General features: G+C 40.0%; 1 protein-coding gene across 1 annotated transcript in view; it reads right to left on the minus strand.

Moving 5' to 3' along the window:
- The window catches only part of LOC119661342, a 268,028-nt gene that overhangs the window by 91,200 nt on the left and 152,332 nt on the right, over positions 1–24,496 (minus strand). The window contains exon 4 of the mRNA XM_038070643.1: positions 10,228–10,300. Coding sequence (XP_037926571.1) covers positions 10,228–10,300 — 73 coding nt within the window. The remainder of the gene's footprint in view (positions 1–10,227; positions 10,301–24,496) is intronic.

Raw genomic sequence — 24,496 nt, forward strand, 5'->3', positions numbered from 1 at the left:
GGCAATACACAACGGTCTTTCAAGCTGAAGTGTATGCGATCCTTAGGGCATCGCAATCTGTTGCAATAGTCAAGCTGCATTGACGGCTTGATCACTTCAAAAATCGTGGAGGAATGTAGAAACCGATTGAATTCTGTTTCTAGATTCAATACGGTGGATTTACTCTGCGTACCTGGTCATTGTGGAGTAGAAGGAAATGAAATCTCGGATGCCTTAGCAAAAGAGGTTTCAACCTTCCTCATGCCCGGACCGGAACCAGCAATTGGGGTGTCGGTAGCATTGGCTGATGCTGCTATCAAAAACTGGGAACAAGCTTCCCATAATGACAGGTGGCAAAGCCTTAATGCTGCTAGACAGACCAAATTCTTCCTGTCAGAACCAAACAAACATACTGCAAAGTTTATCCTGTCGGAAAGCAGGAAGATTTGCGGAAGTATTGTGGGCATTCTGACTGGCCATAACTCATTAGCTGGGCATATGTTCAGAATAGAAATTATCCAAGATGATACGTGTCCATCTTGTAATGGGGAAGCGGAATCCACGAAACATTTTCTATGTGAGTGCCCCGCCTACGGACGCATCAGATATCAGATTTTTGGTGCTGATGTGCGCCAACTGCAGCGGATATTCCGTTAGACGGGGGAATCGAGTACAATGGACCATTAAGGTCTGACTGCTCAGAGGCTTTGTCTCTCCCCCTTCTCAAACACACACACAACTCCAATTTAGCTGAGCTTAGTACTGAAATAACGAAGGAATGGTTCCTGAAATACTGTATTTATAGTAACGTAACTTTTTCTATTTAATCTAGATGTGTTGGTCACAGTCAAAATTCGATTAAAAATTTCCACACTGAAGTGGTTCTATGCATATAATTGTTACTAATGCTACCCAATCTATCTCATCTACTTCACGCCTGGCATTTACAACTATCACGTTCTGTACAGTCGAACTGGAATTACCAACGCACCTTGTCGTGTCAGATCGACCATTTTCACTTCTTTAAATACCGATTGACGTCCTTGAAGATGACTTTGTAGAGACTCATTGGCCGCTGGCTATAACTATTCAACCGGTCCAAAGATATTTCCATAGTTTCGCGTACAACTAGATAATCAGCAAGTGATGGACCGTGATGAACGGCGGTTTTCGCAATGCGCCGAGAATGAAGATATCACAAGTGCATTTTCCATTTTCCTTTGGATTAATCCGATCTTTAATTGTGCAGTAAACCTATAATCGCGATTTAACCTCTATAAATAGCTAAAAGATGACTGTTTGTCCAAGATTTGAATATCTTTAGTACGTGCGATGATCGACTGGATCAGGGTTATGTCTGGGTGATCAAACAATATCTTAATCTGAGATGCGGGCTGAATAGTAATAATCTGTGACCAGATAGGCTTGATGAACTCAATCACGATTTCAAGTGCTGTTAAATGAAAACCAGCACTAAGGAGCCTTCATATGAATCTGTACCCTATTGGTTGCACCGCAGATCGGTCGATACTTCAGGTCAAGAAGCTCAATCCCCAGCTGAGTGAACCTAATCTCGAGCGCATCTAAATTCCCAAGCTGCCTTTTTCCATCCATTTCAATAATACACAATCTGTCGCTTAACTTGTTGGCGGCTTAGTTAATACGATTAAACGCTTGTCTTTTCAGATTTAGATTGTTCAAGGTGCATTGGGATTTTTTGCTCGGTCAATTCACTGCGCCTAGGGGAGACCTTCTGTGATGCAAGTGCAAGTAACATGCAACTGCAAAATTTATTTATCGTTTTTAATTTTTCTGGGTTAATCTGTGATTGATTTAAGGAAGTGTTACGGCATAATGCTTGGATAGGTTTGACATTTATGCTGAGTGGTATTACAGGGAGACAGGGACTGAGTGTAATGAGGCTATAAATTGAACTGTCCAGTAGCTTCGCCACGGGGGGTTTTAAGGAGGATTTAATAAAATACTTGAAAGTATTAATTAACATGCTTTTATGCATTCAGATAGGAACAAATTCTATTGATATTTTTTGCTTATATGAGTGCAGATTTGTATGTTACGTGGCGAAAATTTTCCACGATTCCGTCAATGTATTTGACGAAAGCTTACTATCTAATGATAGCCTTTCGTTCATATTATTTCTCATTTTTCCATTTAATCGTTTAATTTATGGTAGCACTTTTGGCGCTATCTCCTACTTTGATGCATCATATAGTTTTCGGGTGACCTTTTCGTCGATTTTATTGAGATTTGATGATTAAAAATAGGAACATAGCCCCATATTGATATGCCGCACAGGTACGACTACTTTTGTCTTTCAGTCAACGTTTACCTATACTTGACGAATATACTTATGTAACTCAGATTAGATACTATTGTATGTCAATACTATCGAAAATTTTCATAAAATCGACTCGAGTGGGGTTAGGTGCAAGCTCCATGCATTGCTTTATTATGGTCTCTACGGAGTTTGCTTAGTACCGTCGAAAAGAACAGGAGACTAAACTTGTTTTTGTCAATCGACCATTCAGGATGAATTTTTATGTATTTTTTACTGATTTTGTTTTTGATTTTCTTATTCTGGTTATTATTGACTTAGATTTTGTCACGCAACTAGAAGAAATTTGGGTTGGTACAGTATTTGTTATATTTAGCGAGCATCAGATCGCCACCACTATGGGCTGACTACACAATGAAAAGTGTACTGATGACCTATGTCAAAGTGAACATCCGCACCCAAGCCACGATTTGACTCCTTATATTCGCGCGTGGATTCGAGATCTGTAATTTGAGTCAATATCTTTAGATTCAACATACACCTTTCGAAATTCTTAGTGTAATAGCAAATTATACTACACGGAACCATGACAAGGTGGAGTCCGTAGGGAGACCATACTACATACATGTTCCCCACGGAGATATCGGTAGAAGACATGTCCTCCACTTGAAAGGAAACACTGCACTTAGCGCCACGTGCAGCAAAGTTCATGTCGATCGAAACTGTAACCGCAGCATTACTGCTTATATCCACCAGAAAGTCGAAGAGGAAGGCATGGCAGAAGGGAGCTTCAAACCCTAAGAGGACAACAGGCCCAATTCTGCCCATCAGAAGTTTCTTCTCCATCCCATAAACTTCAGAGTGAAACGACTCCTGGGAATGTCTGGGAGAACAGGGCTCGTGGTTTTAAACAACGGATTCACGCCAATGTTCCGGTGCCCAGGCTGCAAAGGAAGCTTCCCTGACGTAATTTTTGCTCGGAATTTCTGGTACCGTCGATGGACGGGTGGCGAGTTTTAGAAGACTGTTCGCAAGTGACTACCAGCACATCTCATTCGAAGTGATTAACGCTAGTTGTAGGCATATACCAACCCGGCGCTCCTGCTGTGCTTCGAGCGTCGCGAGGGGAGATTCGTCGAATCTCTTGGAACGGGCAGAGTCACCTGAAAGGTACTTCGGAATATCGTAAATTCAGTGATGAATCTGATAATGACAGCCTAAGAGGCTTCTATGCCGAGGGGGGCCCAGCGGGACAAGATTTTTGTGTACTGGAGGACAGGAGAAATTGAAGATTTATGGAAGAAGTGCGGCAAGTTTGGCCGTTTGGCACAACGTTCCCACGCCTGCGAGGTGATATGCGCGACAAAGCTAGAGTACAGATCAGAAAATGTGAGATTATGCAACATGATAGAAAAAAATCGAAATACCGGAATTGTGCAAGAAGGTTTTATATTATTTGTTTTATATTGTGTAAACACAAAACCTTATTAAAATCGGTTTACTGTCTGCCTGTCTATCCATCACACGCATTTTCTCTCGGAGACGGTTAGAGCGATTGACACCAAATTTGGTAGAAAGGTGGGAACTGTGAACGCTTACATTTGCAGCGAGTTACATCCTTTTACGCTGAATTTAAGGGAGGGTTCTCATACTTACAAAAGGGGGGTGCAAGATTTTTTTTCATCAAATATAGCCATGCGGGGTATCAAATTAAAGGTCTCGGTTAGTACTCTTCGAAGTTGGTCTTAGTTTTGACATTTATTGTAAAGGTGGGAAGTGCGGGGGGTTGAAAGTGATCATTTATTTAAGGGGGCCATTCTCAGGTACTACCCAACCGAAAAATCTGAGAAAAATCAGGAGGCTGCCGCTATATGGTACTTGGGCTCCGAAATACCTTCCATACCAATATCTGTTCAAATAAAGTTAATAATAGTATATTACTATAATTTTTTATAATTGGCTGGAAACCCCCCTTAAGTTCATCGTAGTACCATGAAATTGCGTATGTAGGCTATAATGTGGAGCATGATCTTACCAAGTTTGGTGGAAATCGCACTATTACTAACAAAGTTATAAAACGTCAAAGTTGTCGGTTCTTGGAAATTGAAGACTATGTATGTCGATATCATCCGAAAGTCGATACTCTCATATAATATATGGATGTATTACGTGCTACGTACTAAGAAATACAGAAAACCTTTCGTATCTGAAGCGTCCAGCTTCCGGTTTCTCGACTTGTTCTATTCCTACATAACTTAAAATTCAAAATACTGCTTTCAGTTTATATGATGATGACATCATACACACCTTAGGGTGCAATAAATTTATGTGAAATGTAAAATTTTGACCTTCTATAACTTTGTTAATAATTATTGAAACTTTGCAAAATTGTGTACTTTGTTATTATTTATAATGGTACCTAATTTCGTACTTATAGAATAAACTTCATGCCATTAATAGCTTTATTTGAGTAGATATCGGATTTTTTTCAGATTTATCGGCTGGATATGTTCTGCGAACGAGAACTATTACACTTTCCGAGGCTCACATTTTGAGCCCTTACTTCCCTACGTTTATTGCAACATCAGAAAGAAGATCAGTTTCGAAAAGTAATAATCGAATGCCTTCATTTGATACCCCACACGACCATATTCTGTCAAAAACAAATTACACCCACTTAGCACATGTATGGAGAGCCACCGTTAAACTCAATAGAAAATGGCGCCACTTGCTATATGTAAACCGATTCACATGACATATATTTTCACCAAATTTTGTAACAATAGCTTCAGTCAGGGTGTGGCACAGATATCCTAGGCACGTTAGGAAACTCATTCCACATGTAGAGGCATCTCTTGCACTGACGCACTGTAGAACAGATGCAAAGCGGGATGACTGTTTCTGGTTTCAGCCTTGCACTGAGAAAAACCGAAGTAGTCATCTTGACTATAACGAGAATCCCGACCCTGCTTTCCATATCGAGTTGACTACAGAGTCAAAAACAGCTTTTTAATGTACTGGTTTAATGCTCGACTTTAAGATGAGTGTCTTCGAGCAGGGCTGCAGCTGGAGTCTCGTCCCTGCGTCGGCTAATGGCGAATAGTGGGGGTCTTATCTCTACCAGGAGAGGTCTTCTCATGCGAGGTACGCAGTTTGTTCTGATCGACGGCGCAGAGGTATGGGCTGAAGGACGTGTGCCTTGCTCAAATACAGACACCGGGAGCTTTGCAAGTGGCGTCTCTTTATAGTACTGTTTCAAAGCGCGCCGTGATAGTGCCCCTTGGAATGATCCTTGGTGCCCACCTTGCTAAGGAACGTAAAATCATCTACAGCCGTAAGTGTGAAAATTTAAGATAGGTGGTTGCCCGTGAAGAACGCGAATGCATATTTACTGAGTGGAAACTCCCTTAGCAATATGGGGCAGATAGATTGCCTGACTCATAAGCAATTTAGATCCATGACTTAACCGAAAGCTTAGTGGGATTGACTGTTTCCTTACCCAACTTATAAGTGGGCAAGGTGATTACAAAAAAAGAGATTGAGATATCTTGATTTTGTCTTCTGCAAGCGCATGATGCCAAACGTATCTTTTCTCATGTGTAAGATGGGATAGGTTTCATCAGCAACTTTATGAAGGCACACCGGAGCACTTTCAAAACAAATTTGTCAGGGAGATGCTGAGGAGCGCTAGTAGATAGAATCATGTTGCGTATTACGTTTGGGCTTTTCTTATTGCGGAGAAGATTGAGCTCGACCGGTGGAGGGACCGAATGACAAGAGGAACCTCAGAAGACTGCCAGTCGACGGCAGAAAGGCGAAGTTCTTTGGAAATGAGGATACTGACGTCCAAAGAAGTTGGACGCAAGAAAACCGAACGTTCAATGGTAGGTAGTAATACGTTGGTAACCTTGATAATACCCTCATTTCGGGAGACAACGCATTTAAGAAAGGTAAGGCACATTTGTATCGGGTGGTGATTTGGGAGAGCTCTCATTTAAGTCTGTCCCTCTTATAGGAATATTAATTCGAAGGCGAAAAACATATAGAAAAAACATTTCTAAGGGAGTTTGACCATCATGCGGCAGTATCTATGAGAAAAATGTTGGAGCCTAGATCAAAGCCAAGGTTTAATAATCAAGTTTTGAGTTGCAGCGGATTGATGAGGTTATCTTAAAGTGGTTCCAGCAGGTCGCCGCAGATAGTAGTTTTTACGGCGGCCAAAGTTCACTATCGTGCATTTTTTGAAAATGCAGAAAAATACTGGTTTTCGACTTATACCGAACAGAGCAAACTGCAACATTTTTAGCGTACGCCCCACGATGGATTTGTGCGCAGAGGACAGATCATACACTGAAACAACCCCATACGGGAGTTCGCCCTGGTGAAGGAGCTCTAACCCAAATCCTGTTCAAACTTTTTTCTACGCATTTAACGAAACAAACAGAAGAAAGGGAAGTTAGGGAAGTGAATGGAAATACCAGTCTGAGGAATCAGATCTATGTTAACTGAACACTAAAAACCTGAGAAGGCGCCAAATCCAGGAGGATGAGTGATCATAGTTTCATCCTTGTGGTGGGAAAAACCAAAGTAATCATCTTGACCAGAAAGAGAATTCCGACTCTGTGGGGCACATTGATCGGCGAGTTGACTATAGAGTCCCCCCCCCCCCGCGGTTACCCTAAATATCTTAGTTTAAACCTTAACATGAAGATGGGCTTCGTTGAGCAAATCAAAGCAGTAGCGGACAGGAGTGCAGTTGTAGTCTCGTCTTTGAGTCGGCCATTGGCGACTGTTGGGGGCCCTATATCTACTAGGAGACTTCTTCACATGGAAGTAATCTGTTCTGATCTACGGCGCAGAGGTATGGGCTGATGAAGGTGTACCGTAAGCCTAAGTGCTGAGACGAGGAGCTTTGCTAGTGGCGTATGTTTATCACTTATGGTGATCGTGGGAGCGATACCTGTTGCACTCTTTGCTAAGGAAAGTAAATCTATAGCCGCAAGAGTAAAGACAAACTACCGAGTGGCAGCTCTACTGACAAAATGGGGCAGGTGGATTTAGATCCGTGGCTAAGAATAATATTTTAGGGCTAGGGTACAAGAAACTTGTTTGTACAAGGGTCCTAAGTAGGGTCGCTAAAGGTCTAAAAGGCACTAAAAAACGGTAGATATCTTATATTCTCTGAACATTAAGAGTCGGTGTGATAAGTCAGATCTGTAGAAAATCGAGAAAGTAGAAAATATTCAGAGCGAAATATGAAGGAAACTACTGTGAACTGGAAAAAAATTGAAAGGATCCACAATGTTGTAGAAATGGGAAGTTCAGAAAGTGGAGACGGGAGGAGAAGAGAGAAAGGGTGAATTTGCGTTGCACATTTTCAGCGGCAACACAATCATAGATACGGGAAGGCGACCAGATCACGGAGCAGTACTCGTGGGTATTCCTCACGAGGGAGTTGAAGAGAGCTAAGGAGGGTTGGATGGAGTCAAAATCAAAGGCGGAGCGAAATATAAAGCCTGACAATTTTGCTGCTCAATTGGTAACTTCAAGGCAATGGGTGTCTAAGCAGAGCTTATTGGCGGAAGTGACTCCGAAGTTCTGAGTGGAATTTAGGTATGATAAGGAATCTCCGTTAAGAGAGTAGGAGATAGAAGTGGGTGAGGATTTAAGCGAGTAGCAGGGTGACACTTTCTGAAGTTTAGCGCTAAACCATTAGTAGAACACCAACGAACCAAAGTGTCTGGGTTAGATTGAAGGGAAACACGGTCCATCGGCGACGATATAGCGGAAAACAGCTTAAGGTTGTCGGCATGGAGCAAACAGGGACATGTAAGGAGAGAGGGAAGCTCGTTGATAAAATGTAAAAATTACAAATGACCCAGAATAGATCCCTGTGGGACGCAAGAGGAGGGAGAGATTGAGTAGGATGTGCAGTCATCAAAGGAGACGCGGCGGGGTCGGTTGGAAAGGTAAGAGGCAAGCCATAAAATAAGTGGTATGGGAACGCTTAGAGACGAAAGTCTGGATAGAAGTAACTTGTGATTTACAGTGTCGAAGGCTCTAGCGAAACCAGTTTAATGGTATGCACTTCCTGCCGTGAATTTAGACATTTGGCAGCAAAGTTGGTATAGTCGAACAAGTTGAAGGCAGTGGACCTACGCTTAACAAAGCCGTTTTGCTCTTCCACTATGTGGTGGTGGACGCTGACATATCTTACCAAGATTTTGGAACAGGAGGAAAGGAGGGAAATGGGACGGTAATTCTTGGCAAGCATACGGTCGCCACTTTTGTAAATGGAGATGATGAGATCCTCATTCCCCAAACCGGGAAAATTATGACTGAGGCAGGGAAAATGTACAAACGAAATGAAAAAGGGGCATAAGTTTGGCGGAATGACTTGTATGGTGACAGAATCGTAGGTTGAGGAGGAGGAGGAAAAGATGATTTCGGCACCGAGAGGTGGCTTAGCAGCTATTAAGGTACCTCCGCCGGTTGTCTTGCCAAGCGCAGCGCAGTCTCTGTCTTTATGAAAGCAAAGTAACCCTCGAGTGATTCGGAATCTAAAACTCTGTCAGCCAATCAGGCTTCTGAAATGCAGATGACGTGATGTTGGAATGCTAAGGGACAGTTTCTGACAGATTGGTCCTTAGACCCCTTACGTTTTGATAAAATAGTGCAAAGTTGTCAGAATCATTTAAGTTCGGCGAGGCAGGCAGGCGAAGATCGCGAACCCTGAGGTTAGTCTTTTGAAGATTTCCGACTCCTCTTTAAAAAAGTATCCATAGCGCAATTCGAATTTGACCTAGGGTTATGAGATCGATCGGTTGACACTCAATAACGTGCCCGTTGTTGGATTGCTATTGCTTTTCTTGTTTTAGTATAGGAGAATGCAGCTGATCCTGTGTCTTGCTAGTTTATGTTTTTTTTAATAAGGGCTGTTCCATTTTGTTTTGCCAAAGTTCAGAGTAGAGTATGAAAATCGCCTGAGCCATATGCGCGCTCACTCTCAAATGCTAGCTTCCCCTCCTTCAGACTTCGTCCCGTGGTGGGGGTCGGCCCGTAACGATCAATTGCACTATTTTTCTCCGTCATAGGCCTGATTTGCATGGATCAAACAGGCTAGCAAGAGACAAATTAGTATCTTTTGTCACTTGGTTTGCATCAGCCTCAGAACCCCCTGGATTTTAAATGTAAACTTAGACGTAATGTATTACCAATTTCCCGACATTCCGAGCAGTTTAATTATAGCTATTTTCAAATCCCCTCGAGTGGTTCTAAAAATGTTTCACAATATTCTCACCCTAAATTTAGAACTGATCTCTTCAGCTTTTTATGTTTGTTATAAACTGTTGTAGTCGCATTAATCACAAAACTCCGGATGATATCACCAAACTTCCAAAAATTAGTTCCCATAGTTGAAACAATCCTAACCTCCTTTATTTAAACTCAGGAAGCTGAATAATCATTCACCTGATTTTCTAATACTTCATTAATTCGTTTTCATCAAAACTTGACCCTCACGCTGAGCACATGAATACCAAGAAATTATCACAATTTTTTCCGTCTCCAAAGGTGGCGCAAGTACACCATTGCAATTATCTTCCACAGAGTTGGTCTCACCTTAATTGTCTTTCCTCTAATAGAGTCCAAAGTGGCAAAAATAAGTTTTGTGAGTACATCATTTTTGCGGTGATGTAATGCATGCACTGAGCATATGAATTATTTGATAAATAGTTTCGTGGATTTCAGGTGACCACTTTTTTCGAGGGCATAGTCAAATTAACTCAAAGTGTGAATTTATTTTTGGATATTTCTTCTGGAATACGAGTAAATGGTAGGATGAGTGTTTTCGGTGGTTACTTTTTGGTCATCATCATTATTGTTACTGCGGTCATTATCTTTGTTTTTAGTTTAATGAGGCGAGCAAGTGCTAGTATGTAGGGCGACCTTACCTGGCCAATGTGTCGTTTTAGTTCTTCGGTCTTTTGATCGCGCATTGGATTGTCAAAGCCGCAAAGTCCAATTCTGAAAGTAAAAAAGGAAAAAATTATCAAATTGTGGTTTAAGCCAATCAAATCTAATCATTAATAAGATTTTTAAAGAAATTGGAATAAGTCTAAATATTTATAGTTGGCCAATTGTAAGAACGTTGATGGACGTCTCCCATTTTTTGGCCCTTACGTGGGTAGTGTTTTTTTGGGTAGGAATTCAATCAACATTCAGATTGCTACCTCCTAGAGTTAATCCTTCACTTTGAAAGTACCCCTATTTTAGGAGATTAACTCCTCGGTGCGAGGCTGAAGTACAGTGGACTAAATTGGAGTCTAGCAAGCTGATTTCAGGAATTAGATACAGATCAGGAAGAGAGAACATTTACCTCTTTGCAAACAATATTGGAATTGAAAAAAAGCCATTACCCTTGATATCGAGAGTTAGCTTTACTGCATAAAAAAATTACAGGAAATATCGATTCCGTCTGGCATATATTATTCAGATATTTGTGAGAAACATGTGCCAAGTATCTCTCTATCGCAAAGCACTCCAGATTCACATTCTGAAAACAAGCAGCTTTACATTCGGGAATCGATTACAATGCTGAACTGAGAATGAACTGGAATGGCAGTCTTAGCCATGTGAATGAAGAATATTGTGAAGAAATAAAACAAAGTGTTATCCAAACCATGAGACTTTACCTTCTTAATATATTTTGAAATGTGATTTTTAGTCAGATCATGTGTCTAAATCTTGCAACTAAAAGCGTTGGTAAAAGTATGCTCGATGTTCTGAGAGCTCAGCCTATTATAATTCTTATTGATAATAGTAGGATCTTCACCAACTTTTTCAGAATCATGTACGATACTGGCGACAATATCACTGTAATTTTGCAGTTCTATGAAAAATTTTAGAAGGGTCTGCAGTAAATTTTCAAGATATAGAGATAAAGAGTATTCCTAGGATTATATACCATATACAGGATCCACCATGGGTTTTTTTTAGATTTTTCGTTTGAGTAATTTATGAGAATGGACCGTTGAAATAAGTGACCATTTTGTAACCCTCCTCACTCTCCCGTTTGAACTTCATGTCACCTCAGATGCCTCTATGTGGTGAAACAAAGCATTAACCCTGTATGCATGTATGAAGACCGCCCCACCCCAAACTACCTTAAATTTAAATATGCATAACAAGAAAGTAGATAAATCCTACCATTTATGCAATTAGATATATTACAACAGAAAAATGGTTGAAAGAACTTTAGTATCTGCATCTTTCACGGTCTACCTAGGAACCAAGTGCGTTCTTTAAGATACTCCGTTGATGCCTCTAAGATACATCTACTTATCAATATTTTCATCTTTGCCTTTAGTTCCCAGCACAGTCTCTGAATCCGCAACTGAGACGTGCTATTTCAAAGGAAACGAGCGATGGATTTTCCGGAATATTTCAAAACTTTTAACTAACAGACGAAACAGCATAATTAACTAGAAAACAAAAACCGTTTCTCTGCCTTCACTTTAAAACTTATTGTAATTTAGAAAAAGATTACCAAAACTATCACCTCCTTAAAATTATTAAACCTTATCATTCCATAAAAGCTCATATTGTATTTATTTTGGCGGATGTTACTATGTTATTGCTGGTATTACGAACAGCTGGTTGTACGGTTCAGAGATTGCAGGGAAATCTGGTGGCGTACGACTAATTTTGGATGAAATTGACTCCAGGATAATCTAATCAAGGCACCATTGTAAGATTAGATTGGGCGGACGAGGGTACAATTTGGAAGCTATAGGGGAATTATAAAGTTCTAGTTGCAGTAAAGATACTTCGAAAAGTCTGCCAACTTTTATACATTGTGATGTATTTTCAGGTGCACTTGAGTTCTTCATTTATGCGATTTAATAACAAGTGTTATTAAGGTTTATATAAAATCTGATTGAATTCCGGGAACGGAAACGGTATCTGTGAAAAAATCAGTGATGAATACTAAATTGCACTCATTCGTTAGCCCATTGCGCACTTCGGTCGAATTCTAAGATGATTTCATGTTTTCATGATAAAGGATACCTCAGTTAACATTCGCAATTTTTACTGGTCCCTTTTTGCAGTTTTTTGTTGTAACTAGCGTTTATTTCGGTATCAATGGTTACCCCGATGAGCTAGCTTTATGGTGCGTCGTTTTAAGGGCGCAAACTGTGACTGTTATAAAAAGGGTTGGAAAGGGAACCAGAAATAATCTCTGGCTGACTAAGATATTCAAAGACAGCCCGTTGTGTTTATTGAGGATAACAACTTGAACCTTATAACTAGTAATCTTTCTGAAGTTCCCAAAGAATTATTTACCTAGTGTCCGTCGCCTGGCTCTTACTAGAGCTGGGCAATCGCGAAGAAAGTGCTTGGGAGTTTCTGTCTTCTCTTCATGAATTCGGCAATGCAAATCATAGGGTATGCCGAGTGTGGCGGAATGGTATCCTTTAAGGTCAGTGACCCATGTAAATTGCCGTAATCTAGTATGCACGCGTCCGACTCCAAAGTTGCTGGCATTAGGTCTGATTCTAGGTAGGTAAATCCTCTTTGCTTTCGCGCCAATGGTAAGGTTTTGCTATCTTTCTGATTGACCCTGATCCTTTCGTACAATACTTTCACTAATGTTGGCTTGCTTCCTGATAGAAACATCTAGTTGTTTTTCAAGCCGTTTTAACCGGCCATCAGAGACAATTTGTGGGCTGGCAACCTGCATGTTTCGAAACTTTGCTGCTACGGAATCATAAACAAGGCCTCTGATAGGGGCTGAACTCACGGCTAGCTTTGGCTATCGAAAACGAATTATGATTGGGTCTCTGTTCGTCCTGATTCCGCCACCCACTTGATGGCGGACTATGATTGATTTCTGGAATGTGCGGACGCTGCTGGACAACGGTAGCAAGAGTCCTCAGAATGTTTGATTCTTCCAACTTGAGCGATAATTCCAATGATATAAGCTGAAAATTCTAAGCCTAAGCGAAATAAGTGTTGGGACTGTTGAGAATACTTCTCTCCCACTTGAGGTAAAATTCTTTTGTATTTTGGAAAGCCAAGTGATAGGAGGCGCGAATCCGATATCGGATTGTTTTTGATTGCTACCACACCTGGGAACCGCTTTATTGACCTGAAAGAAATTGCACGGAGTTAAGTAGCGGCCTCCTAAAGTTGGTAATATGATCGTGATGGATAATGTGAATGTCAAGCAGAGCTTTGACAACACGGCCTTGCTGACCGCCACGATAATGGTGGGATGTTTGTGAATTTCAGTTGGGTTTCAACTAACCAACATCGTATGAGCAATCAGATTGACCACTTTGCGATCAGCTGATTCAGGAGTTATCTTCTGGATATGCACAACAAAAGAGGCGCTGGTATCGGCCTCGAAAGAGATCTCCATCTGATAGTCCCTTATGTTTGTTCGCGTGTTGCACCCGCCACTTCTTGTAAAGTTAGAGTGCTACGACTCCGATGTATAGAATCGACAGCTTGTATGACCCAGCTGTTGCTCAGCAATGCGATAGTTATCTACTTAATTGGATGACAGATACACTGATGGACTCGAATGAGAATATCGACGAACATTGGACCGTCATCGAAAATAATCTTATCCCGGGTGTTACGCAGGTCATTGGCTACGTCCTAAAGAGCCATCGTAAGACCTGGCTGACTATGGAAGCGGAAGTGATGGCGGGCGTGATACGCTCAAACTACGATAATGTACCAGATCTTGAGCACTACAATGTATTGTGCACCGTGATAAAAGGGAATTTGTTTTTCTGCTGGTCCGGGAAGTGGAAGATGCCGCAGAACGCATTGATTTCAGAAGTCTTTCTCATTATGAACTTTCATATGGTGGCATCACAGAACTTTCATATGGTGGCAAATCTTTTAATAGCCCACTTCTCACCGACAACCGAGAACACCTCCCCAAGGTTTTCAAATGTCATACATTTGGTGAAGTTTAGCTTCTCCCCCTTGTCTAAAATCTGGAAATGCAGTTATCTCAACACCAACATCAAGCTGAGACTGCTCTGTGATAGTGTTTTTAATTTGTTGCTATCTGGGAGTAACACATGAAAAGCGAGTACCATTGTCACTCGAAGGTTCGTGGACACCTGTTTCTATTGGATCATCAAAGTACGTTGGCTCGATACTATAGCAAACCAAGAACTTGTTCGGCGCTCAGGCTTGCCTCCCATGGGCGATGTAATCGGAAGGCGGAAGTTGAGGTGGATAGGTCACATATTAAGGACGGGCGAAAACTGCATCGCTGGCTACGCAATGCAGTGGAACACACTTTGCGAAGGTTCTCGACGAGTGTGTCGCCCCAAAAACAGAGGACGTCTCAGAATGTTTTGAGGGAGATGAAGCGCATTTTAGATAAACGCGAACGATGGCGCTTGGGTCTGGTTGACACGATACACTTCACCAGGGATAAATACCAATCAGATATCTACGTAGTCTTAACTAAAAATTTTAAGATGTGTGCTAGGTGCCCCAAGATATTTTTAATAGAGGACTTGGCGTACATTAATTAAATTACTAATGAAAAGTCACTCACTTTTTTGGTTTAGAGGGAAACTGTCTCCCACTTTTTCAGATAAAGGCAACTTATCAGGTCTTTTCCCACTTAAATATGGTTACAGGGAGGATTTTGTCTAACAGAAAATAGAGAATGCTGAAAAGAATTGGTCCCTGAACTTACGAAAGGGCTTGCTTAAATAATCTACAAATATTGTCTCGTTTCCCTTGTACTGGTCATCAGTTTCTACTAAGTCCGTAAACGTTACGCTTTAGCATAGATTTGAAATGTTTTAAATATAACCACTGGCAATGGCGTGATATTACACGATTTTCCATCTACTTATTAGGATTTCAAATAGAAAACTGCTCTCGGTTCCTTATTTCGGAGGAATCAAGTAATATGGTAAATACTCATTAAGAGGAAAAAATCTTCGCCGGGGCACGTTGCAAATTCGTTTTTCTCAGCCAACCTTGCTGGATTTCAATTAATTATCTAATATCACTTCACCGTTCATCTAGTTGTCCATTGCAGTAGCAATAGCAAAACTGCAATGTCACTCAAACTGAAATATAAAAGACTGTTTGTTATGGTTCAGACCGGTATTTTAGATGAGATTCATTTTAAAAATTGAGGAGGCCTGAATCGGTATCTATTTGGGAATAAACTTCCTTTTATTTTCTGGGGCAATTTGATGTAAAATCAGGACTCTTTCAATTTGTCCAACTTTGAGTTTGAACAAAGAAGGAGAGATTACCATATGTGTCCAGTTTCGGGCACGTTGCTCACGTTGCTAAAGCAAGGCGACGTCTGATAGCTTACCTCTGCTCTATATAAAATCATTAGTCGTTCTTTTGTAAGAACATGAGCCAGAACATTAGCCAGAAAAATGGAAGAAAATTTCACCCGTACTGGTTTGGTTCATCATCAAATAGACGCGAACTGTTTACTATAAATTTCAGAGACGGGTAGGCCTGAGTTGCTTGCAAGAAGTCCTAAGCCCTGAAGGTCATATTGGGCAGAATGTAGAACGCAGCTGAAACGCAAGTGGGCAAACTGTATCATCAGTATTAGCCCCTTTTTATAGTGAGATAGCAGTTCATTGTTAATGCCTGCGAGGAGTCCATTCTAAGATTTGATAATTTTTCTGTCTTTAAAAAACTTTTCTAACTCTTTCCTGATGGAGCTATGCCTAAAGTAAGTAGCAGAAGCTTTAGTAACAAAGTTAGAGGACAGAGGCTGAAAAAGCAGATTTAACTTCCACATATTAACTGATGATGCTATTGGGGTAGTGCGATCCTGATCACAGATACTGGAATCATGGAATTGATTGCTGCAGAAACTAGGCATCGATTTATGCAGTTATAAACTGATTTTCGGTTAAGGGTTTTCCCGACAACGCCAGACAAATATTAACTTTTAGAATCTACAGTAAAATTATTCAGAGTATCTAGCTTTATTTAGTCTTACAGATGGCTTAGTGGCTTTAATGGTATAATCAGGATAGGTCAGTGAAATAAAGGTGCAGTAAGTGAGAGTGTTGCCTATAGGAAATGGCAAGGCTTTCCAACTGAAAGTAGTATCAATATAACTCGAATGATAATAAAGGAAATAATTGGGTTATCAAGATATTTTCTCGATTTATTACTTTGATACGGAGCTGAGTTCATTGCTTATTGAAAATAAGACATTATTCTGAAATGAGAGGTTGATGACATCCAGAATAACAAACCGTTACTGCCATCACTAAGGCTATTTTTATAATAAAATTAAGCACATTTACACTATTGGGACCCATAATTCACCAAGAAAGCTATTTTTGGTTTCCTCATAACATTTAAATTTACTTTAATTGCTCATTTGAAATTCAAGATTTACAAGTTCTTATGGAAAATTTGGCCCATTTAGTTCACTTACCTGACATCATTATTCATGGGTCATTCAAAATCCAACCGAAATCAAAATGAAATTAAATTTCGATTAAAATGAAATTTTCTCCATGAAATCGAAATCGATATTGAATAATGTCATGGCTGTTGTCATGTTTCGATGTTTTGCATAAACAAATTGCATTATCAATTAGATATTGAAAGAAAACGTGGAAAAACTTCAAAATAAATCGACATATGCAACAATGTGTGGTGAATACCAAATCAATGAATTTGCTCGTAGAAATCTAAATGTTGCAGTTTTTATCCATAAGCTTTATAAACCCATGATTAGTTGGTAATTTAAATCAACGGTCTTTATTGCTTCACCATGCCTTTGACGAATTCAGTTCAGACAATAATGAGGGCGACTATACTACCCACCCACAGAAGAGACATGAAAGATACTTAATGATTTTCGTTTGAGTAGATTGTGACAAATGGATATGTACGTTACGTTATGGAATATGGAAGTGATCAAAGTGTTTCATGCTACTGCTGGCGAACCGAGTGGAGATATTTCGCAACAACACCTACTAACTTAATACAATAATAATATAAAACGGTAAGTCTAGCGGCTTGTAAGACTCCATAACACAATCTGCCCCGTCTACAGACAATATATCTTCTAATCTAACTCTGCATACGTATCCAAACATCTATCTTAGTGTGTACATAAAACAACGCACTTTCTGTTATAAATGCGCCACTGAAAGAGTTGTGCGAGAGGAATAACGGAAAGACTTGAGATGATTACGTAAGGTTTCTGCAGTTCCCATTTTGACAATAGCGAAAGGTGCTTGACTATGTTACAGTTTGCAAGTATAGCAACTTACTAGCACAGTATCTTTTCTTTCATTAGATATTTTATAATGTCTTGAGTGTTTATGATCTGAGATATTTATAAAGTATCTTATTCGATGTAGTGTAGATACTGAGATAAGTTTATGTCGGGTTTCTTTGCATTACTCATTGGTCGTTGTGTCTCGAAGTAATGAAAGTATATGAAAACGCTTATGCAATATGAGCATAATATTAATTGAGTTTTGCAAAATTTTGAATGGATAGTTGATGTTGGTGCACAAGAAAGCATTCTTGCGAATATGGTAATTGAATTAACCCGTGAGTCATGGCTTTCGATGGGGTATTGTACATGCTTGTTTCATAACAACCGGATTATGGGGTAAATTTCAGTTTCCATTTCGAGTTGGAATATTTTCATAAATTTGACACAACGAAAAGAAAGAAAATACAAAAGATGAATACGAAAAATCATCTAGAATAGGGTGGAGTAATGATTGCGAGTCAAAACCGGGCGAATCTCTTTACGTATGAGATCAAATCCATCATTGCAGAGACAATTCGAATTTGAAACGAAAGACTTAAGCCAGTAACTTGATTTCCTAAAGTAATATATAGATGGATACAAAATTAGAAAACGAGATTATATGATAAACCAAATCTAGTAGAGTTGACTAACTGATTGAAAGGAATGTAATACTCTTTTCTCACATTCCTGCCTTTTATCAAATATGATCAACAGCCAACGATCCGAACGTATAACGAAAATTGCGATGTGGACATCATTTTGCAGCACCAATGAGCCGGAATTGAATTCATCACATCCAACAATTCTTCTTGGTAATGATGTAGCGATCTAGATAGATTAAAGGCTCGATGTTCATATTTCTATATGAGATACATATCTAAATTTTGTCGTTATTGCAGTTATGTACAGGGAAGTAATTTTTGAGTAAAGAACGTTAGATATATGAAGAAGTCACGCAATTTTCAAAGGCAAAACGCAATTTCTTGAAGGAATCCATGATCGGCGATATGGTCTAAGCAAACATCAATCAAAATTAAGACCACCTACTCATTTAAAGGCGCAGGAATTTGAAATGGAGATTGAGTAATGATTGGACAGACATATACTCGTACATGCATACATTTGACATCCTTTCCAATGGAAAAGTTCATTTTCTTCGTTGCCAACATTAGAGAAGTGAGATTTGGTAAAGGACCTCATTGGGCATTGGTTGGAATATAAGTTGAAGCGGGGTTAGATCGGGACATATTGAATTTCTGCGCATTTTCAAGCCAGGTTTATTCTTTAGTGATTGCTAATCAGTTCAGTGAAGGGGAAAAACGTTGAGAGTTAAAGGGCGCCGTGTCTCTTAGAAAGGTTTGCACATTCGGTACTGAAATCCTCATCAAATACTTGGGAAATACAAGTTGATTGTTGCCATATTATCCTCAGCCCCACGCTGATAACCCCTGGGCAATACCAAGCAGCAGACAAGATAGGGTGAGTGGCAAGTTCTCTCCGCTGTAAAAACGAAACGAGCCGACTGATCCTTAGGATTGACACAGTCACTGGACTGACATCCTGTTCACACATTGATATTGTCTTGGGACATGAATCTGAGCCTTGTATTGGATCGGAAAAATGACGACGACTACGGCAATGGCAAAAGGAATACGAATACGAATACGAATTTCGAACCTAGAGTGGACATTTTCTGTTCAGAGCTTATCGAACAGGCACGATAGACGTCTTGGCGCTCTACTGAATGAAATTATTAGGCAGTAACGTCTGACTCTGGTTTGAAACCCGAGAATGCGGAATAGCTTTTTTTCTCGACAGGAATTTCTCCTGCATCTTCATAGGCTCCATTTGGCTAGTCAATGTATATGCTCCAATGAAAGGCAAGAATAACTCAGTAAAGGACGAATTGTATAGTTGCCGTGAGTCAATATTCGATTTATTGTCGTCGAAAGGTATGAACGCATTACTCGGCAAATTAAATGGAAATGTCGTAAGGGAGCTGATGATTGGAACTACCAGGCGTCATAGTCTCCATAATATGACTAATGAGAACGAAAGCAGGCTCACCGAATTTGTTTATAGCAGAAGCATGCCAATTCCATCGACATGTTTTCCTCACTGCACTATCATAAAAGAACGTGTGGTGCCCCACCACGTGGAACAAGATTTATGTAGTCTATTCACGTCCTTATTGAAAAATGAGTTATATTTAGCAGCAAAATATAACATTGATGTCCATGAAAATTTCGTGCACTACAAAGAGGCATAGGGTAAAGTTCATTATTCGGTACTGAGCAAAATATTGTCTAAATTTTAAATTCCAGTGGAACTGATAGGGCCCATAAGATCCTGTGAAATATTATGCGAAATCATTGTTTACCTCATTATGCCTTCTCTGCATTCACCCCTTGATGCTGGGAATCAATTGATCTTTCCATGGACCTTTTTCCGCCTGTTCCCATCGTTGGTGCCAACTTCAATGATTCCTCCTGATTGGCATTTTCCACGTGCCAATCAGAGGAAAAGCCAGGTCGATCATCAATATGCACCATCTCATGTCGATCAGTATCATTTCGGCACTCGTGCAGATCGGGTTTATAGCTACAGCACACTTTTAAGGCGGTAAACAGTGTAATTCGTCAAACTGGCGCTTCGTACGGGTGTGTCGCGGGGCTTCAACATTTGCCTTTATCCTTGTCAGGGCCACGCTGACGTGTAAACATGTTGTAAACACTGCTTGAAGTTCAACCTAGCATCAAGGTATTTGATTGCTGATTTTGAAGAATTATGTGGCCCCCAATATTGATGCGAGGAGTCGTTTCTTAACAGCGTTTCGTTATGAGAATTGCATTTGTTTTATTCACAGCAAGTACTGGACATATATATCTCAGTTAGGTGCTCAGAAATGGCGGTGAGTAAGACGGAGCAACAGCCGTGTCTGCCATAACAATACTAAGTAGGCGAGGAGAACCTCCATAGTGGTGGCACCGGTAGATGCTGTATCACTTTGGCAGTAATGCAGTAGGCGAATTCTCCCAAGGCCTAATTAGGACGATCAGACCCGAATCTGCACGGAGACTCATCTGAAGTGACAGTAGATCATCAGACTTTTATACTGATACCATGTGAATAGACGTCCCAGCAAAGAGTAGTGTGGAACACCCGCGTAGACAATATATTTTCTGCGTCCATTGTCTGCGCCGAACCAGAGTCATCTTCCTTTGAGATAGCTTTCGACAAACCCAGCTAAGTAGCCAAGTACACCAAAGATCGTCAGAGGACTTCTTATAAGGTTACAAATTTTCTTTCCGTGCATTATATTTGCAGCCAATCAGTTATCTGACCATAAAGAAGCCGAAGTGTCGCTCTGAGAAAATCAGACTTTCCACAGCCGCTCCAGCACTTCCTCGTAGTCTCCAACAGACATATAGGTTTGCAAGAGGGCGGCTCACCAAACTGGGCAGCTACCTGCCCTTTGAATCTCCCCGTTACAACTCTGTAAGTGATTCTTCATGGGTTCATATCCATATTTGAGCAGGGTTGTTTTAAGCAGTACCCCTTGCTTTGCTAACTTGAGGTTTTTTTGAACTTTCTTGCAAACCCCTTGTTTTACCTCCTGATCTGTCCTGTTCTCCTTGCCACTCTTCTGGCCCAACGATACGCGAAGAAACCGATATAGCCTGAATGGCCGCCTAACGTCCTGTGTCAACGAAGATGAATTGGATTCATGAATCTGCTTACGCTTTTTGAAAATTTTATTCAGACCACTCAGAATACCTGATTCCTCCAGCTAGAGGAGAAACTTCAGTCATACGAGCTGAACATTCTGGGATTATGGAAGATAAGATGGTGTTTTGTATTTTGGAAAGTTTGCTGAAAGCAAGCATGGATCCGGTGTCGGATTAATGCTAACTACAACTGTGAGGCGCTCCACCATATCGTGGGATAGGTTAGGATAGGATTTTGCCCGCATGATTTCGAACCGGATTGCGAATCGTATTAATAGTAGCGTGTTATGCATTAATAGATACTTGTGCTGCGGATAAGAAGAACCTTTCTATGAACGACCAAATGCATGCAAGAATAGAGGCTGGGGATGAAGACCTCGGAAGTCCAACAAACTGCATTGAATTGTAGCATTGTAGAAGAAGAAGAGAAATTGTTAATTTATTATTTTGTATGATATTTGTTGGTAATATTTGGGAGGGATTAATATGCTTCCAAAAGACTTGCATATGTTGCTGGCTTTCTAACTATTTTCTTTGGTAGCAAGATGAGTAGTTATGATCCATATAAATAAAATTCTTACCAAAGATACAATAGTTCATTATATCTTTTTGGATCGTTCATGTAGAGCAAAGATGAATGCATGCAGATTTGGCATACATCAATTAGGTTGCCAAAACATCCAGCCCTTCCAAAAAAGTATAGCATAACGATTGCCTGCACAATTTTACTTTTATGCAGAGTTTAAGTACGTGATAGTTCAGTATCATGATTGACTACTTCGCCGTAATTGGTCCTATTTCATGAGATCCGGTAAAATTTATAATTAAGACAAAACGTTATTTGCATCAAGCAAGCTGGTCCTCATTGTGGATGCTCAAAAGTAACATTCCTTTTCCAGCCAGATTACTAAAAACAGCCTTCAATTTTCAAATTTATTTTTGGAGCTTTTGCTGAAATTGTTTTTTTTTAAATAATCTCTGATTCTTCGGTTATTGGGCGGAAGTGGCAGTAGACAGGTCACAAATTATGCTGTACTGTGATTATCAAGTGGGTTGCCTTACAACTACGTGATGTAGAATAGTTGAGGATAAGTGGAAGCTTCTCGGAAAATCATGGGGAAAAGTGTTTTTTATCGAAAGTAATTTCAACGGTCATCGTCCTTTCATGTGTGGAGATTTAACAAACGAACGGGGAGGACCAATTTTGACCCCATTAGGTGCTATGAAGACGGTCTGTAACTTCAAGGGAAACACACAAACAAATTTTATTTGCAAAAGTTACACTTTTTGTATTTTGATAACCAACTTGTATCCTGGATACAATTTTTAGAAAACATTCCTAAGGGCTTCAACGAAACCGGCTATTTCTTTTACTGATCCTTTGACATTCCTTAAAATTCAATCTCCAAAATCCTTTCATAGATAAACTCGAGTTTTGCTTCCAGCAAAAAGCTCCTCTTAGCAGTTTGTTAACCAAATTGAAGTTTCGTCCTTCCCAGTAAGATCTGTTGATTCATTTGGTGAACCTTTTTCTCTTTCACTTGTTCGAAAATTCTTTCGGTTTCAATAAATACTTTCTGTTTGCAGTTAGGTCTTCTATTTGCCGTGAAGATTTTGAAAGAATAAGCTTCAGCTACATGAAATTTCCTCAAAGATGTTAGTTAAGATGGGATAGGTGCTTGGTTAAATTTATAATGGTATTCGGAGGAACGCAACCGAGGATATCAACAGACACAAATAGTCACATAGGTAATATCAGTTTCCGCTTGGACACATCACTCTCACTTCTTTTTACAGTTTTTTTGCTAATCTGGAACAACCTATTCGATATTATGCAAACAATAATTTTCCATCTCCCGGTGGCGTGTACGGAGCTCTCGGTATTGAGGTTGAGGTGCGGTGGTTTACGAGTAAATGGATTGAGACAGAGGACAGGAAATATACAGCTTGACGGGACGGTTGTATGCGGTATGAGCCCCTGGCAACTTGACGAGCCACACAAAACCCTGAAAACACCTCTGAAACAGAAACTATTCACAGCTGTGCTCTCAGAGATTAGTCCCTCCTTCTCGAGGCAACCGTCGTGAAATGTTGACTAAAGAGGGTTAATGGTGATTGGCGAATATGAGATAGAGCTTAGAACAAAAAACAGAAGTGCTATTGGTCGTCGTCATCTAGCGATTGCAACGCTTCAGTGATGTTAAGCTCCGCATACGGTATACTTGTCGAGAAACTAGCCGGAAAAGGAAAAATTTGTCAGGTCTCTTTCCAACGAAGTTCGCTATTTACTTAAATACTTAAACACTGAAGGCTCAAAATTAGGGGTTCATGGACTAAAACAAGGTAGAGGAATATTTCTGTTCAATAGGTCTGGTCCGTCATAAAGTGAATGCCAACTCGGGGTTCCCTCATTCCTTAAACAGAATGAAACAGTTAACCAGTTTTGCACTCTCATTGCATAGCTATAAGCCAGGGGAATAACGTACGTCATATAGTCAAAAATTAGGCTAGGGAAGCTTGAGACGAATTTTAAAGGAACTGCCCAGCACAATTAGAAGAACCGTGGACAGGGAGGTCAAGCTTAACTGCCCTATAGGAGGAAAATTCTTCAAAACAACATTCCTCGTCAAGAAAACCTTCGATTTAATCCATCACTATCAACACTAAAACAACAGAAGAGTTTTAAAGATGCCGCAGATGAATGAAGCTTACACCAATAGATCCCAACCGAGAAAAGTGAAGAAATTATATGTGAGTCGTGCTGACAACTAAAATCTTCTTCAAAAATCTTCATGGTATAGGATAGCGAAAATCGGATTATAATTTGAGCCAGCTAGACAACCTTTCTTTTAAGGCATTTTTCTTTTCTCTTTTTAAGGTTTTTTGTATAAAACAAAACCTTTCGTTTTGACGTTTCTCTGTCGACTTGACTCTCTGCCTGTCTGTCACAAGTACGTTTCTCAAGAGGAATAAGATGTTTTTCGTCAAATATAGGCATATGGAATTCAAACTGAAAAGTTTCCTAATACTTCAAAAAACAGGTGTTAAGTCTATCATTTATTACAAATATATGGATGTAATCAACACAGAACTCATTCTCAGAAATGACCAAACCCAATAATTTGAGGAAAACCGTGAAGATACTGCTACGATATTTATGTCTCAAAATATCCGCTTATCAGCTCAAAA

The sequence above is a fragment of the Hermetia illucens genome, chromosome 1, assembly GCF_905115235.1.
Source record: "Hermetia illucens chromosome 1, iHerIll2.2.curated.20191125, whole genome shotgun sequence".
In the NCBI taxonomy this organism is placed as follows: Eukaryota; Metazoa; Arthropoda; class Insecta; order Diptera; family Stratiomyidae; genus Hermetia; species Hermetia illucens.